The sequence below is a fragment of the Epargyreus clarus genome, unplaced genomic scaffold (genome assembly GCF_041222505.1).
Source record: "Epargyreus clarus isolate Ecla_fem2 unplaced genomic scaffold, WU_Ecla_fem_2.2 ptg000021l, whole genome shotgun sequence".
In the NCBI taxonomy this organism is placed as follows: Eukaryota; Metazoa; Arthropoda; class Insecta; order Lepidoptera; family Hesperiidae; genus Epargyreus; species Epargyreus clarus.
The window spans coordinates 12127417-12143052 of NW_027332228.1; the positions used below are offsets into that span (position 1 = coordinate 12127417).

A 15636-nucleotide genomic window follows, 5' to 3' on the forward strand; every position below is an offset into this window, starting at 1 on the left:
AGAACTTAGCAGAAGTATTTATGGCATGTTGAAGTTCACTGTCAGTGTTTAGAATGTAGCCAGTGCGTATGCAAATATAACCTTAAAATGTTTAAATCTTAATTTTGTACCGAATTAATAATACTTATGGTTTACATTTGATGCCACAACAAAGATTAAATAAGGGTGCTTTTTCGGTTTAGATACAGTAATGTGCAATTTATGTGAATGAATATTTCTAGTGAAACAGTAGCGTATAGGTTTCATAATAGTTACGCTTTTATATCCTTAAACGATTTAAAACATAACTTTGCAAACTATTATAAGACTCTGAAGTAGAGAAATATCAAATATGTTGATATCGATTCAATTTTTGGTAATTTTGTATTCACTACTTGACGAGTATCAATAGTAAAGAGTAAAGAGCATAGAAATAATATGTACCATAAAATAAGTAACGTATTTTTCCACTGCCAGTATTTCAACATCCATGTAACATAAGCTTAGTGTAAGAGTAGAATATAGTTGGTAGTATTAGATCGATAGCTAAGTTGAATGATTTTTAATAATTTTTTTTGTAATAAAAATGAAATGAATCAAAAAAATTGTTTTATTTTGATTTTATTTTTGATACATTTATGTCCTTATTTAACTTAATACAAACCGCATATATGAAAAAGTATAACCTAATTCTTCCCTTAATTAGGTAAAAAATTAACGACTTATTATATCTATAAACAAAGTTAACCTTTATCGACTTATTACTAATCTACAGGCGACATTTGAACGCCTCAGATGTTTCACAATAATGAGGTTAGTCATGGTCTACCACAAATACTACATTCATTGCTAAAAATATCAAAAAATAAAAATGTACGGTATATAACAATAATTTCCTGTATTATTTAAGCAGATGATTATTTTATTTATACGAAAAGAAATGTGTAACTAAACCATAGATTAATAAAGATTACTCACTCCTAACAAGAAAATAATTGGCTACTTGACACTTTTTGGGAAAGTGTTTTAATGAATTAGTATACGTATTATATATGCCTTTCATTGATCACTTTTTCGAAAAAAGGGTTATTCATTAATAAAAATCGAACTTTCTTTACGGTGAACGGAACGTCGCGTTAAATCAGGCGGTCAAGTGTCATTTTGTGGCGGAACGTCATTACACTGTAAACAAACAACGCTTAGAAGAAAATTGAGAGTTATTTAGCTATTATAACTAAAATTTAAATAAATGACAAGTTATTAGACGTGTGCAGTGACGATGTGTATAAGTACGATCGCTAAATATCCTAACAAATTTGCTTATACAAGTTCCTAAACCCAAACCTCATAAACGTTAAAGAACTTGCAGATTCTTATATGTTTAAATCCTCTGTTTGCAAGCAATGACATTTTATACTATCTATGTAAGAGAAGTATTATTGAAAAAAAGGAATAAATTTAGTAACTCTCGAGTGATTCGTCAATTCCAAATCATTGGAACGGGACGTAATCAAAACAAAACAACAAGTGGAAGTATTCATATATTTAATATATTATATAGATGTCTATGATAAGAATAGAATTATAAGACGTCTATGAGAATTCTATTTTAAGGGCCCATTCTGTAATTAATAGGACACAATTAAAATATTTCATGACTGTGTTATTATTGATGGTGCATGTGCACTGTAACTTATTACAGGACTGTATAATTAAAAATACATGATTTGCTAATATTAGTATTTTATTAACCGATTTCTTTGTTTATTTGGTTTATATGGTTCTATTAGTGAGTACACACAGTAGAACTTTTGTATATATTTATCATATGTTACAGTTACAATAATTACTACAGATCACCTAAGCTAAATTTTTGTGCTGCTTGCGTGTCTGCTTTTCTTCATTACTAAAATTATTTTCCGTAACAAATGGATATATATTTTTATCACTGTCATTTTCAGAATTAAATTGCAATGCAATAATAGGAACTGTATGGTCACTTTTCTTCCTTCATCTTGTCGGGTAGGTTATGCAAGTAAAGAAGTACTATTTCCCGTGTACTTTACTTTATGTATTTCAGACTGGTGCCCACTTTCGAAACTTTTGGCTCCTCACTTCTTCTAGGCAGGACAGTCATCACATTTTCATTTTCATTGATGTACCTTGTGTTCAGGACAACTTTTACTTTTCATGAAACACAAACTTGCCTTCCTCTTAAACTGCACATACTCTATAACGTCGTCACTATATGATTGTCGGGAAGATCTGTAAATATAAATATAACCAATTAATAACCTTAAAACAGTTCACATAAGAATATAAGTATATTTAAAAAAATCTTAATAATCACTTGAAGACAACCTTTCTTCTGTCTGAAGTCAGTTAAGAAATGTTTTAATTGTCCGATATGATTAAATGTAAATATAGAGAATGTTAAACTTACGTTGTTTATTTGATATTTCCATAGGTTATCTCACGGAAGTATTTGATTCCATTTTGATTTATTGCACTGCATATATGGATCTTCTTTAAGCAGGTTCACGCTATCAGCTTTAATATAGTATGGCTTCATTTCGGTTCACAACATAAATTCAATCAAATCTAACAGCAAACGATATTATTTGTCTTGTTTGGTTTCGATGTAGTGACGTCACATGACATTTGAGGCAGCACTGTCGCCGTTTTGGGATTTAAAATCCACAGATAAAAAATCGAAAATTTCTTTTGAAAAATTAAAATACTTAGAACGTATTAAAAAATAAACGAAATACTGCATAATTTATGTTTACTTATAAGCTATCATATCCAACATATTTCATATTTTATTGTTATAACTGTCAAGTACCCAATTGAAATAGTTGCGTAAAAAAGTTTTGTCACGTCTCCGTGCTAAATGTCCCTAAAATATTTGAAATAATTATTTACTTATTATGTAAATTACGCAGTATTAGTTATTTATTCGTAAATTTTCTCTAAATTATTCTTGAAGAATGAAAACATATTTGTCAAGAATTCAAAAAAATAACTTACACATCAGCCGTTTGTGGCTTCATTCAATTTCAAGGCGGCGAAATATCTTTACTAATCTATGAACTATACTGTAATATGACTGTAATCCATGCTTGGATCAAAACAGGACTTCCAATGTGAAGTCATCTAGAGTTAAGTTTTTGGTATTTATAGATAATGTACAGTTCAGCATTCAAAATACTGCATAATAATGATATTACGGGCTTTAAATGATTCTTAAAGTATTAGAAAGCAATCACATTTTTTATTTATGTTACTTTTATAAAATGTAAGCACTAAAAAGCTTGTAGTTTTGAATTTTCGCGCCCAAATAGTAGCCGCCATTCTGCTTAACTTGTAATGTCATGTTGAGTTTACTATTATTATTACTTTATGCACAACACCTGAAAAATCTCTTCGTTACATAGGCATCCAAAGAGAAATTAGTGTTTTTAGTATTTGAAGACTAGACTAAAATTAATGAATTTTAAAAATTGTGTAATATTTATGCTGATTACTAAAATAGGCAAAGACAACATGAACCCAGAGTACTGTGTTGTCAGTATCCGCGTCAAGGAGTGAGGCGTATTTTTAACTGTTCCGATATATATCGGAACAGTTAAAAACAACAGTTGTCATTGCAAGGCATTGTGGAACTGTTATATATACCTGTTCCAGTTCCACAAAAGCTTGAATCTCAACCGAAACATGCTCCTCTCTATTCTAGCTTATGGAACTTACCTTTGTTAGAGAGAGATGGCAGCTGTTACGAGTTCAGAACAGATGTTCGTAGCGATGGAAGTTTATGGTTGTTGCATTCGTTCGGATACCCAAACTGATTGGCATACAAAATCTGATGTATACATTCTATTATTACTCATATAAAATATATGCATTATAAAGCATACACGTATATACTAAATGTACACATTTAATACTTTTCATTTGAAATATATATTTTTGATCACCACATATTGTTGTGTAGACAAATATTGTAAAACTTATATTACCATAACTTGTCGGAAATTATTGCGTATGCGTGTATCCAAACTTTTTCCAAATAACTTCAATTTATTTGACATTTCAGTTTGTTGTGTTTAGAAGAGTTTATACGAATTTTGTTTTGGTTGTGTTGGAACTTACACTAAAAACGCTTTTTCAGCACTGATTTTATACCTAATAGCTATTTCTTTTCAAACTGTTACAACACAACACACTGTTATTTTGGAACAGTTTTTTGAAACTGTTGTCTTACTGAAACAGGAACAGGCGGAACAGGTTCCTTGTTTTGCCTGTTACAGACCACTTCTAGTATCAATGCGATACTGTCAGTGTCAATCAAATTATTCAACGATTAAACAAAAATGTCACAGTCACGGTTGCCAACTTAGGGGTTTTCCCCCCAGATTTAGGGGGTAAATGAGTGTTATGGGATTTTTTTAGGGGTTTTGTAAAGGCGCGGCGAGCAAAAAAAAAACGGGAAACGTGTCATCATAAGCTGGCACGGCGTCCAAAAGAAACATGTTCGGAGCCGGCGCGGCGAGCTAAAAAAAAAAACGGGAAACGAGTCATAAGCTGGCACGGTGTCCAAAAAAAAAAACAGAAGCGCACCTAAAGTGTAATATATTTTTAGGGGAATTTTCAAATAATTAAGGCAATTATAGGGGGTTTCGACTTCAGTTTAGGGATAAATATTTTTGAGAGTTGGTAACACTGGTCACAGTAACCATACCGATAAACAATGAGACAATGTGTTTATACTTATGCAAGTAAATTTAATTATTGCAATTTCACTTATGGTTCAGTAACCATTTATGGCTTAATCGTAAATATTACATGATAGTAAACATTCATGTAACTTCGTCATGTCTACTCGTGAAATATTAACATTACAATTTGGACATTACTCAAACTATGTAGGAGCACATTTTTGGAATATCCAAGAACTAGGTTTCGACTACACAGGTACAGCTAAGGCTGAATGTAATAATGATATCCTGTACAGAGAGGGTCAAACCGCGCGAGGGGAGGTTACATACACTCCTAGGTTACTGATAGCCGACCTGAAAGGGTCTTTGAAGACATTACCAGCGAGCGGTGGACTTTCCGATGAGGAGCAACAAGAAGACTTTCAATGGACCAATGTAGAAAAAATAGAGGAACCAGAAGTAAATAAAAATAAATATTTACAAGACATTGACAGTGAAAACCCACCGGAGGTAGAAACAAAGGAATATAACTTAGACCAAGAGGTGTCCACATGGACAGACTACTTGTACCCAAGACTACACTCCCGGTCCATCCATATTATTAAGGAGTATCAACATGGTGCTGAAAATGTATGTATTGTTTTTGTTTCTTATGTAGAAGTTTAGAAGAACTGGTGATGACTGTACCTAACAAATATTATTACTAAGATGTTATGTTGATGGTAACAAATGCATTGCAACAAAATAGTTGAGGTATATTGTCTTGCTTTACTTGAACAAGAAAAATTCAACCACCTTTCTTAAAATAATAAAATTAATCAGCCATTTTAATTACTATTTTTAAGTATTAATGCTGCTAGTGTCTCAAGCAGAACATCGGGGCCTAGCAATTTAACTTATTCAGCAAAATTTTATATTTTTTATGTAAAAAGTTATTAGCATTAGATGATAATTATTAAAAATATTTATTTATTGTTTTCACAGGAGTCCTTTGATATTAGTACAACTGGCCATACATTATGGAAATCAGATTTTGGTGATACTTTCTCAGACAATATCCGTAAATATGTTGAGGAATGTGACAGCATGCAAGGCTTTCAAGTTAATTTTGACTGCACAGATGGATTCTCAGGACTTGCCGTGAGCTGTATTGAACATCTAACTGATGAATTTACAAAACCAATATTGGCCTATCCTATTATTGCTTCCCATTTTGGTGACAATAATCCAGAAACTCAAGAAGAGAGAGATAAGTCAAATTTGAAGGATTCAATACGTCTAGTAAACACAGCACTAGCGTTGGAAGGCTTATCACAGTATGCTACTCTTTTTGTGCCTCTGTGCACAGGTGAGAAAGGATGGAGGAAACCTGGAAGTCCAAGATCTTTTGACTATGTCAACTATAGTCCAGAACTTTATTATCATTCCTCAGCTTTATTAGCATCAGCAATTGACACTCTAGGTCAGAAATACAGGCATAAAAGCAATTTTTATACATTATCTGACATTTGCGCAGATATGACAGGGTATGGAAGAAAAATGGCAGCTGCATCACTTTGCATACCTTTTGCAATGAATGAATCACAGTATTTAATAGAATATTTGAACACAACTACTCAACCCATATACACATCTATTACACCCAGTTGCAAAATTGCCACTGATAAAATATTCCAGCTTATTACTGTGAGAGGAATACCAGAAAGTTATTTAAAAGCTCCAATGAAAGAAGCAAAGGAACAAATGAACTTGCCAGCGTATAGGTGCAGCAATATAAAAGAAATGTTTGAATTATATTTCCAAGCCAATAACTTCCTCTCAGCTACCAATGTAACAGTATGTGAAAAACCTTTAGAATTGAAAACACCATTCCCACAAATATTCTCACAAAATCTAAATAAATATGGATTTGTTAAGAATGTTACTGAGCAAGAGAAAGTAGAGAGTTGTCCAGTATTAGCCGGATATCATAATGGAAATTTCTTAGCTGATATGATTGAGAAATTACACAGAGAAGTGAGCAGAATAAAATTTGCCAAACTACACAAGTTTGAAGAGGAAGGATTGGAATCTGCAGATTATAAGGAGAGTTTGGATAGGCTAGCAGAGTTTAAGGATAATTATGAAGACGACTTTGAATTGTAAAGACATTAGTTTTTATTCTTATATTCTAATCCACTTTGAAGATAACGTATAATGCTATTATTTGTTAAGCCTCAACTTAGATTTTTAACAATTTTCACGTCCCAAAAGGAACCAAACATTGTTAATGTGTTTAAGAAAATTGAGCAGAATTAAAGTATTTTTCCGTAAATAAAAGTAACTTTAAATATATACAGTCTATTTAATTTAATACACAATATTAAAATTCATAAACTTTATTCTATGATTTAGATAAAATAAATCATATTCCAGCCACACAATCTCATTGTACACATTTTTACACCTAAGAGTTGTTCCGTCGACAATCACGACGATCGCTCTAACGCCCGTTCCTTCATCCGCGTTATAAATGCTGCACCTTTGTTCTTTCTGAAGTTTTCATATGGATCGTTAAGGTTTACTCCTACACCTGCAAGTAAAAAATATAATTATTAATTATAGACTACTATATACCAACTTAAGAGTTAGTACTTCTAAAGTTTTGAAGTACTATTGTGCCATTTTCTAGCTTAGAATCATAAGTTGAATTTTAGTAGTGTGCTTGATTTTCATTTAATCAATGTTCAATCAAAATTGTGACTTCAGTAATAGATGCATTTCTACTTTTAGGACCACCTTATTACATTTTACTTTGAGTTGTACCTTAGAAGAACTTCCAAGCAAGATGACTTTCCAAGCAGCAGTGCTTAACATCGCTGGCAGAAATAGTTGTGACAGTTTCGCCGCAATATATTATACATTTGTTTTTTTTTTTATAATATAGAAGTAGCAGACGAGTGGACTGTATGTCCACCTGATGGTACGTGGCTACTGCCGCCCATGGACATCTGTAATCAACCCCAGATAGGATTAGATATTCCTACCTGAGGTCGGCCACAGATGCGCCGCTACCCCTGACGACTAAGCTGGAATGCCTCGGAAAAGTATGTCTCCCTTACCACACCCTTCAAATTGGAACACAGCAGCGCCTAACACTGCTGTTATTAGGTAGAAATAGGTGTGGCGGTGGTGTCGCCGGAGTCGAACCACAAAGGGTTCTACCACCTATTGTTTATTACTAAGAAGGAGGTCCCACCTTTATACTGGTCCTGGCGGTCCCGTACGGAGCCGCCGCTGATGGGCTCAGCGATGCCCTGCCCCGCGGCGCCCAGCCCCCCCGCGCTCCAGCCCATCTTCTGCAGCAGCTGGTGGCCCTTGTTACTCGAGTCGATACCACCCGATGTGCTCGCTACTGATGTATTCCTATCAACGTTAACATTTTAGATTTCTGTGTATTATTTACCACAGTCGCGTTTAGACAAAAGGAGCACAAGTTTCCCCCCCATAAGGTGGACCTGAAGAAGACTACGAGAAACTGCTGGATTCAAAGGGCCTGTACCGGTTGGAGTGGCGCCGACTTAGCGGAGTCCTAAGTCCTGCAGTGGACCTTAAAAGGCAAGCTAAAGGAAGAAAGTTCTTGTAAGTGAATCATAGTATTTTTATTGTGTATCATTGAAATAATGTATTTCAATGGTTATATGATTAAGTACCTATCCATACTAATTATTGAAATTTATAGTTTTCTTCACTCCTAACAGATGATTAAATGATGTGTGACCATACCACTCATGTGTTAAAGCAATCGAAAAGTGTTACATGTAGCGAATTTATTCTTTATCCACTGGAGCTTGGTACCATAGTGCGTACATTAATTTTACATGTGAGGACTTCGTTTCACCACAGTAACAATAAATAATTATAATTTAAAAACTAAAAACCATGCTTGAATTGTACAAGGAAATTGTTAATCGGACCGTTCAAAGTGGGTAAAAATCGAGTTCAAAGATACCGTCACATACACACATACAAGTCAAGCCAATAAAAGCGTGGTAAAATATTTAAAATTCAAGCAATCAAAGCGAGCTTACATGAAACTAGGCGGTGTCGGTGAGCGAGAGCGGTCGACGCGGCGCGAGCGCGGCGAGTCGCGGTGCCGCTCGCGCGACCTGCTCCGCGACCGGGATCGCGACTTCGAGCGGGACCGCCGACGACCTGGGACAGCGTTACCTTCATTATATACTCTGATTCATAATTACGTGTCCAAAATGTTCAACAAAAACTTCAACAAACTCAACAAAAAACGAAAACTTTAACAACTATACACAATTTAACAAACGCGCTATGAAAAGGAGAAAACATTCGAATTCGATCACAATCACGAAAATGAATAACATCAGCTACGAAACTCAAAAATAGCGGCACAAAAAATGTTTTGGATTCCGAATGTGTTACCATTATTACATTTCACTTTTCTACCATAAACCTTGTTTTTTTATTATTATTACTGTATGTAATAAAATTGAGGTAATATAAATATTAGAAAATGTGAATTGATCTTAATTTATTAATATTATTATTTTATTATTGTTGTATTACTTTAATATCGTCAAAAATAAGAAACAAACATTTAAAACGTATTTTCTTGACAGGTCAACAACACATTTGTTTACATTTTGGACACCTAATTAGGAATCGGACTATAGTTATTTTTCTTTTCGTAAGACTGAATTCGAAGAAGGCATAAGAACTTGCGGTTTTTTTATAATATAGGAATAGCAGACTAGCATGCAGTCCACCTGATTGTAAGTGGGTACTGCCGCCCATGGACATCTGTAATCAACCTCAGATAGGATTAGACATTCCTACCTGAGGTCGGCCACAGATGCGCTGCTACCCCTGAGGACTATACTAGGCTGGAATGCCTCGGAAAATTATGTCTCCCGCACCCTTCAAAACGGAACACAGCAGCGCCTAACACTGCTATTATTGGGCAGAAATAGATGTGGCGGTGGTGCCGCCGGAGTCGAACCACAAAGGGTTCTACCACCTTCTAAAATAAATAATAGTTCCTAAATGAAGACAAAGGAATGTATGAAAGACTTGTAAGAGAATAATAGTAATAATATTACCATCTCTATCACGATCTCGCCTCCACGTTGTCTGTTTCCGTTTCGGAGACGGAGACCTCGATCGTGACCTAGTTGGTGGTGTTGATAGCTTTTCTGGTGTTCTGCTTCTAGACCTGGCAACCCAAAAAATATACTGTACTTTGTAAATGTGATGGTACAATAAACAGTATACTCTCTTTTTAAACTTCAAGTAATAAATTGTAGTATCAAATAAAGCCAAAAAATAAAAATTACATAGTATACTATAGCACTCAAAATAGTCACAATAGACGAATAGACCAACACTGGTTGCATCAACTTTAGGGATAAGAAAAACCATCCAAGAGTTTTATGTATTACTAGCTGACCCGGCAAACTTTGTACCACCTCAGAATTTATTTATGAAATATATTCCATAATTATTCACCTTCTCTGGACTTCCACAAATTATTCTAAACTAAAATTAGCCAAATCGGTCCAGCCGTTCTCGAGTTTTAGCGAGACTAACGAACAGAAATGGATTTTTTTATACATAGATTATAATGTTTTCATTATCAGATATATTTATTGCCAACATACCTGTATACTCTTCCAGGGGGTGTCGGTTGTTTTTGTAAGTCTTTAGGTATTGGGGTCGGAGATCTAGATTTTTCTCTTCTCCCACTGGCTATTTCCTCCTCCTTGTGTTTACGTGCTGCATTTTTTGCCTTATAATATTCATATAATCCTAGTTTCTCCCAGCCCTCACTGAAAATGTGTAATTTGTTCAATTTCCAAAGCGCGTAATTCGCTTTACCGCTCCGATTTTTTCCGAGTTATTATCACTATTTCATTGTTTTCATATTTCTGATTAAAGTGATTTTAAGTTCATATAATATTTAAAAATACAGACACATAAATAAACATGCCTCTATTACTAATTGTAATACTTAAAGTTCAAATTTATATTAATTTTACCTTTTCATGCTTTGCAGTAAAATAAAAGGACATTATATTAATCAAACACTTAATATACAACCTTATATGTAAATAAAGACTTTTTGTTTGTATCATATATGAAATTTGTAATATCAAAATACCCACTTGTCTCTCGGTCGCTCATGATTAGGAGATGCGTAAAACGCATCCACCGCTGCCAGAAGCCTTTCGTTTGGAGGCGCTGGTGGTGGTAAACGAATTTTCGAAGGATCTAAAGGTCTGTATTTATCTTCTTCGAGCTGAAATACAAACACATATCAATATTTGTGTGGTTCTTGAAAGTTGGGGACACATGGGAATGAATTGGAGCGAAAAAAACATGGTACATTTATTGGTTGATTTCACGGCACATGCGTCAAATGATGATTTTCAGACATGTAGATAAAAAATACTAAGGTATTCAAACATTTTTTTAGACTATGTATATCTTTCATTTTATTTGCGTTTGGTATAGTATGTCATTGTACACATTCCCCCTTTTAGTATTAGTTACTTATATATTAAAGACAAATGCGAATAGTTCTTACCATTATAAGAGGCACCATTAAACCAGCAGGTAACTCAAAATATGGAACAGAAGGCATAAGCTCTTCATTATTAATCTCAGGGAATGGAGGGAAGCCTGGGGGTGGTTTACTAAGATCTGGAAGGCCATTTTGGAATGCTAAGGGTTTCGGCTCGAAGCCAGGGGGTGGTTGCGAGAAATTCACGTTTGGAAGGTTCGACAAATCCGGTTCATCTAAGCTCTCAGACTTCTTACGACTTGTTATTTGATCAAACGTTTGACTATCATAGCTATTGTCATTGCCGCTTATACTATTGTTTGAAGGGAAGTTGTCGCCACTCTCACTGCCATATTTCTGGTGACTAGAATTGAAATTTTTGTCATATCCGCCCAATTGAAAGTTTTGGTCATTGAAATTGTTTTGGAAACCCCTTGGCATGGGTGGTTGTTGGTTATCGTTACTGTGGTCGTGGCTGTTCTGCAGTTCGAGAGCGTGTTTCTGCATTTCCATTTGCTGTATCTGCTGCAAGGTATGGTTTACGAACGCTTGATGCTGGCTTTGGTAACTGGAAGTATCACATGTTACATTAAATCATATATATTATTACAACTTAATAGAACCTTAGTGATTATGATTTAAAATTCCTTTGTAATTTACCAGACATTCTCACCTTTTCATTTGAAACAGATAAATTCATATTAGCATAACTTTTAGTTAATAGCTTTCCAGGGGATAAACGATCATATTTACCTCAAAAATTTCGATTGCTTCTGATTCTAAGTAAACAAAAAAGAAACAATTTTGGCATGAGTTTGAAAATTTTCACATAAACTCACTTTTCAAAAGTGCTCTTCGTCTGCTGATTGAGATGAGCAATGACGCCCGAGTGTAGAGCGATCAGGTTGTTCTGATACTCTTGGTAGGAGCTCGTCGGACTCTTCATTTTTTCAATGACGGCCGTCTCGAAATAGTTCGACTTAGATTCCCATAGCCGAAGCAGCTTATTCAACTTAGCCTCCTGTTCTTCAGTGACCGCTGAAACAGCAAAACGATTAAATTGTTGTCATACAAGCCAGATTTATTAATGAAGCAAGTTACCTGACTGGCAAACCACAGGTGAGATGGACAATAGTTGGTTTAAATTGAAGATGAGAATGCACAATCGAACAAGAGACCTAAATCTTGAGGACATTATTATAAATATGTTACCTATACTGGCATTGCAAAACATTGGAACCACCACATTTTCCAAATTTTTCTTCAGATCTTCAGCATTTTTGCGAGCACTGTAATTAGGAATAACAGTATCATAGACACCAAAACGATAATGAACCAAAGGACACCAAATAAATTAACTGTTATATCACTACAAAATATACCCACACAAATAAATTGTAAATCATAAAAAGGATTATTATGTACATACAAAAACATTTCAGCCACTAATACAACAAAATTTTCAAAATTAACATAATAGAATTTTGTAGCACTCTTGAGACCTAAGTTCCGATCACCGGTTTATAATCCACAATTATCAATTCAAAAACATAAAAGAATAAGTTATTAATAAAACATCATCTCTTTACATAGTATTTCATTAAAATTACAGGTATTTAACTTGTTATTCATTGCAACAGGAATATAAGTTATGCCTGAAAAATTCTGATGACTGAAATTATTTGAAATTTGGCAGTTTAATTTTAAAATTTTAACAATTAATTCTTAAAATTAATAATTAATAGTCAATTAAATATTACATTTATTTGTCTTCTAAGAATATTTTGACAATGCAGTAATATTGTTCTCCAATGTAAAATCTACTTTATTAACAGTCATCCTTTATTTATAACATATAGTTAAAATACCTCTCTAGTGATAAAATCATTAAAAAAAATAATCTTAACAAATACAATTGAAATATCCAATATAAAGCTAAAATAATAATAATACCCTGGACCCTATCCTGCCTGATATGATGCATTTTTTAAACTAAATTATTTTGAATAAACATCATATTACAGACTTAAAATATGACCATTTTCATCAATCAATCATTATTTATTTCTAATATAGAAAGTACAATCATGTATAACAATAAATATTATTTATATAGAAATATGAATGTTTGAGGCAGTGGCTGTACTTAATGTTACATATTTTATAATGATGTATTTAATGTGTGTGAATTAATTGAATGGCTAGTAAATGTATGGTAGTGACAACTAACGTGAAACCCAAATTAATGGTAATCAGTGAACTATATCATCCTGTTCTTATGATAAAAGGGTTGTTAATAAGTTAAAATTTAAATGAAAATTAAATTCCTACTACAGGAAATTATGCTTAAGTGTGTATGATTCCATGTTTTAGAAAATAGTTATGATTTCTTGAACATGAATTTGGGGATGTATGTAAATATATTTTTATATTTGACCTACTTTTCAACCACTTTCTATAGCCCAAGTGAGGTCAAGATGCATAAATTTTACCAAAAAAATGTTGCGCCACAATTTGTTACAGAACCATCACATGATTAATAATGTTTAGTGCACAAGTGAAATATAAAATATGAAATAGAGTATGGAAATAGATACAAACCAGTGATGGAGCACATCATTCACCAGGTAAATGATGTGGAGCTTCTGTGTGAAGGGAGCTCCCGGCTGGGTCACTTTCCTGAGCAGGTGTTGTGATATAACTTTGCCAGCGTCATGTGATGTTGCGTGTTGTAATATCCATCCCTTTCCTATGAAAATAATTTCCTTAATTCAGATACTATTGTCAAATTTTGTTATATTAATTGCAGACAGATAATTGGGGTTTTTTAGTATCAATATGAAACATAAAATAATTGGTCTATTTACTTCATACAGTAGTAAATTAATGAATACCTGAAGATATACTATCTTTAGTACATGTGTCAATAATAGGCTGTAGAATGTTGTCCAGCTCTGGAAGACTAATGTTATTTTCATCAGCCATCATTTGAATTTTCTCAACTTGAGCCTTGGCAACTAATTCATTAATTTTTGCCTGTTGTTGTTGAATTAACACCTACAAGAATAATTATTTTTTAATGTACAGCCAAGAACACAAAATACTATTATTGAATATAAAATATTTCATATCAATGCACGCAAAGCATTGATACAGGATTGATATGCCTGAAATAATAAAACCATTATAAATAAATATTCAACATAGCCAAAAATTGCAACTAATAATCATGCTCTTTTATCAATGTATTTTACATTTTGATATTGTGCATTTTAATACTATATTAAATTTTGTTTTGTAATACAATATACAAATGGTAACTCAATAGAAGTAGACTTACGGCGTGCTGAGCATTCAGATTACTCTCTGACTGCGTGATCTGTTCCTTAAGCATGTTGATCTGGACATTGACATTGTCAATATCGTGCGCGTGTTGCGTGGGGGTCGGCGGGGCGGAGTTCGCCGCGAGCCACTGTTGGAGCGCCGGCGCCGCCGCCATGGACGCCGCCAGCCCCAGCTGAGCGGGCGTCGCTCCGGCCTGTTGGGGCATTACATATTGCCTGTTCTGTGCCATATAAGCCCCGGCGGGAGCGGGAGCCGTCTGGCCGCCGGCCTGCTTTAGAACTATAAACAGCGGAGGTTCACTTGAAACGGTTACAATAACAGCCAACCAGCGATCGGACGAGACCGCGTTAATCTATTTCTGCGATCGTCAATATGCTTACTTGCTTGCTCTGTCGTCACTTTGTACTGGTAGTAGTTGAAGTGCTCCCCGCCGTACAGGAAGCTGAACTTCGGGTTGTTTTTTTGTTTCGTCTTGGTCATCTTCTCGAACTCGGGGCCATTTCTTGCGACAAACTGCGCGAGCTTGTCTATTATGTTGCGGAGATCTTGATCTGAAAAGGAACGCGGTCGATTCAAAACCATAATAAGACGTACTCTTAATTAAAATATATAAAGCCAGTTTTAAATAAACACAAAGTTAACTAACCTTGCGGTGGCTGTGGTAGCTCCATTTTTATTTGGACTCCTTTTGAGGTTAATTGTAATACATGTAATGAACCACTAATCTCAACACAAACGCATAACACTTCACTTTTCAATCATTATAATTAAAACTATAGTCCACGTAAATATAAAAAGAAGATAGAATAAGACGTTTTTTGATAATAATTTATATGAACGCCGAACGTCACAAATTTTTGATGCTACCATTCGTCGGCCATTTGTATTCTGTTTCTTTCTTTTTTTCATCTATCTGTCTCACGTATTTGTAGGGATGTACTTTGTAATGTAACTATTTGAGTAATTACTAATTACTTGTCGAGTTCTCAAATGCCGATTATTTAGATCACTTAACTGAACTAA

At 34.1% G+C, this 15636-nt stretch overlaps 2 protein-coding genes and 1 long non-coding RNA gene across 4 annotated transcripts; 1 reads left to right on the top strand and 2 right to left on the bottom strand.

Moving 5' to 3' along the window:
* Positions 1-1705: 1705 nt before the first annotated feature.
* On the bottom strand, positions 1706-2837 carry LOC140750606 (uncharacterized). The gene is made up of 2 exons (XR_012103232.1): positions 2423-2837; positions 1706-2244 (listed from the first exon to the last, which is right to left on the bottom strand). It is a non-coding gene; the product is annotated as an uncharacterized LOC140750606 (long non-coding RNA).
* A 1732-nt stretch (positions 2838-4569) lies between these two features.
* On the top strand, positions 4570-7031 carry mst (misato mitochondrial distribution and morphology regulator). The gene is made up of 2 exons (XM_073084901.1): positions 4570-5327; positions 5682-7031. Exons 1-2 carry the CDS (start codon positions 4854-4856, stop codon positions 6840-6842), a joined length of 1635 nt encoding a protein of 544 aa, XP_072941002.1. The 5' UTR covers positions 4570-4853; the 3' UTR covers positions 6843-7031.
* On the bottom strand, positions 7022-15514 carry scaf6 (SR-related CTD associated factor 6). Of its 2 annotated transcripts, XM_073084899.1 has the most exons (14): positions 15260-15514; positions 14994-15164; positions 14609-14892; positions 14163-14325; positions 13870-14017; positions 12481-12557; positions 12108-12306; positions 11293-11836; positions 10871-11004; positions 10367-10534; positions 9809-9921; positions 8768-8891; positions 7936-8102; positions 7022-7269 (listed from the first exon to the last, which is right to left on the bottom strand). In XM_073084899.1, the coding sequence occupies exons 1-14, from the start codon at positions 15282-15284 to the stop codon at positions 7166-7168; spliced, it is 2421 nt and encodes an 806-aa protein (XP_072941000.1). In that variant the 5' UTR covers positions 15285-15514; the 3' UTR covers positions 7022-7165. The 2 variants fall into 2 exon arrangements, with proteins under 2 accessions (XP_072941000.1, XP_072941001.1); XM_073084900.1 differs by lacking the exon at positions 15260-15514 and having other exon boundaries at positions 14609-14806; positions 14994-15133.
* Between the last annotated feature and the right edge of the window lie 122 nt (positions 15515-15636).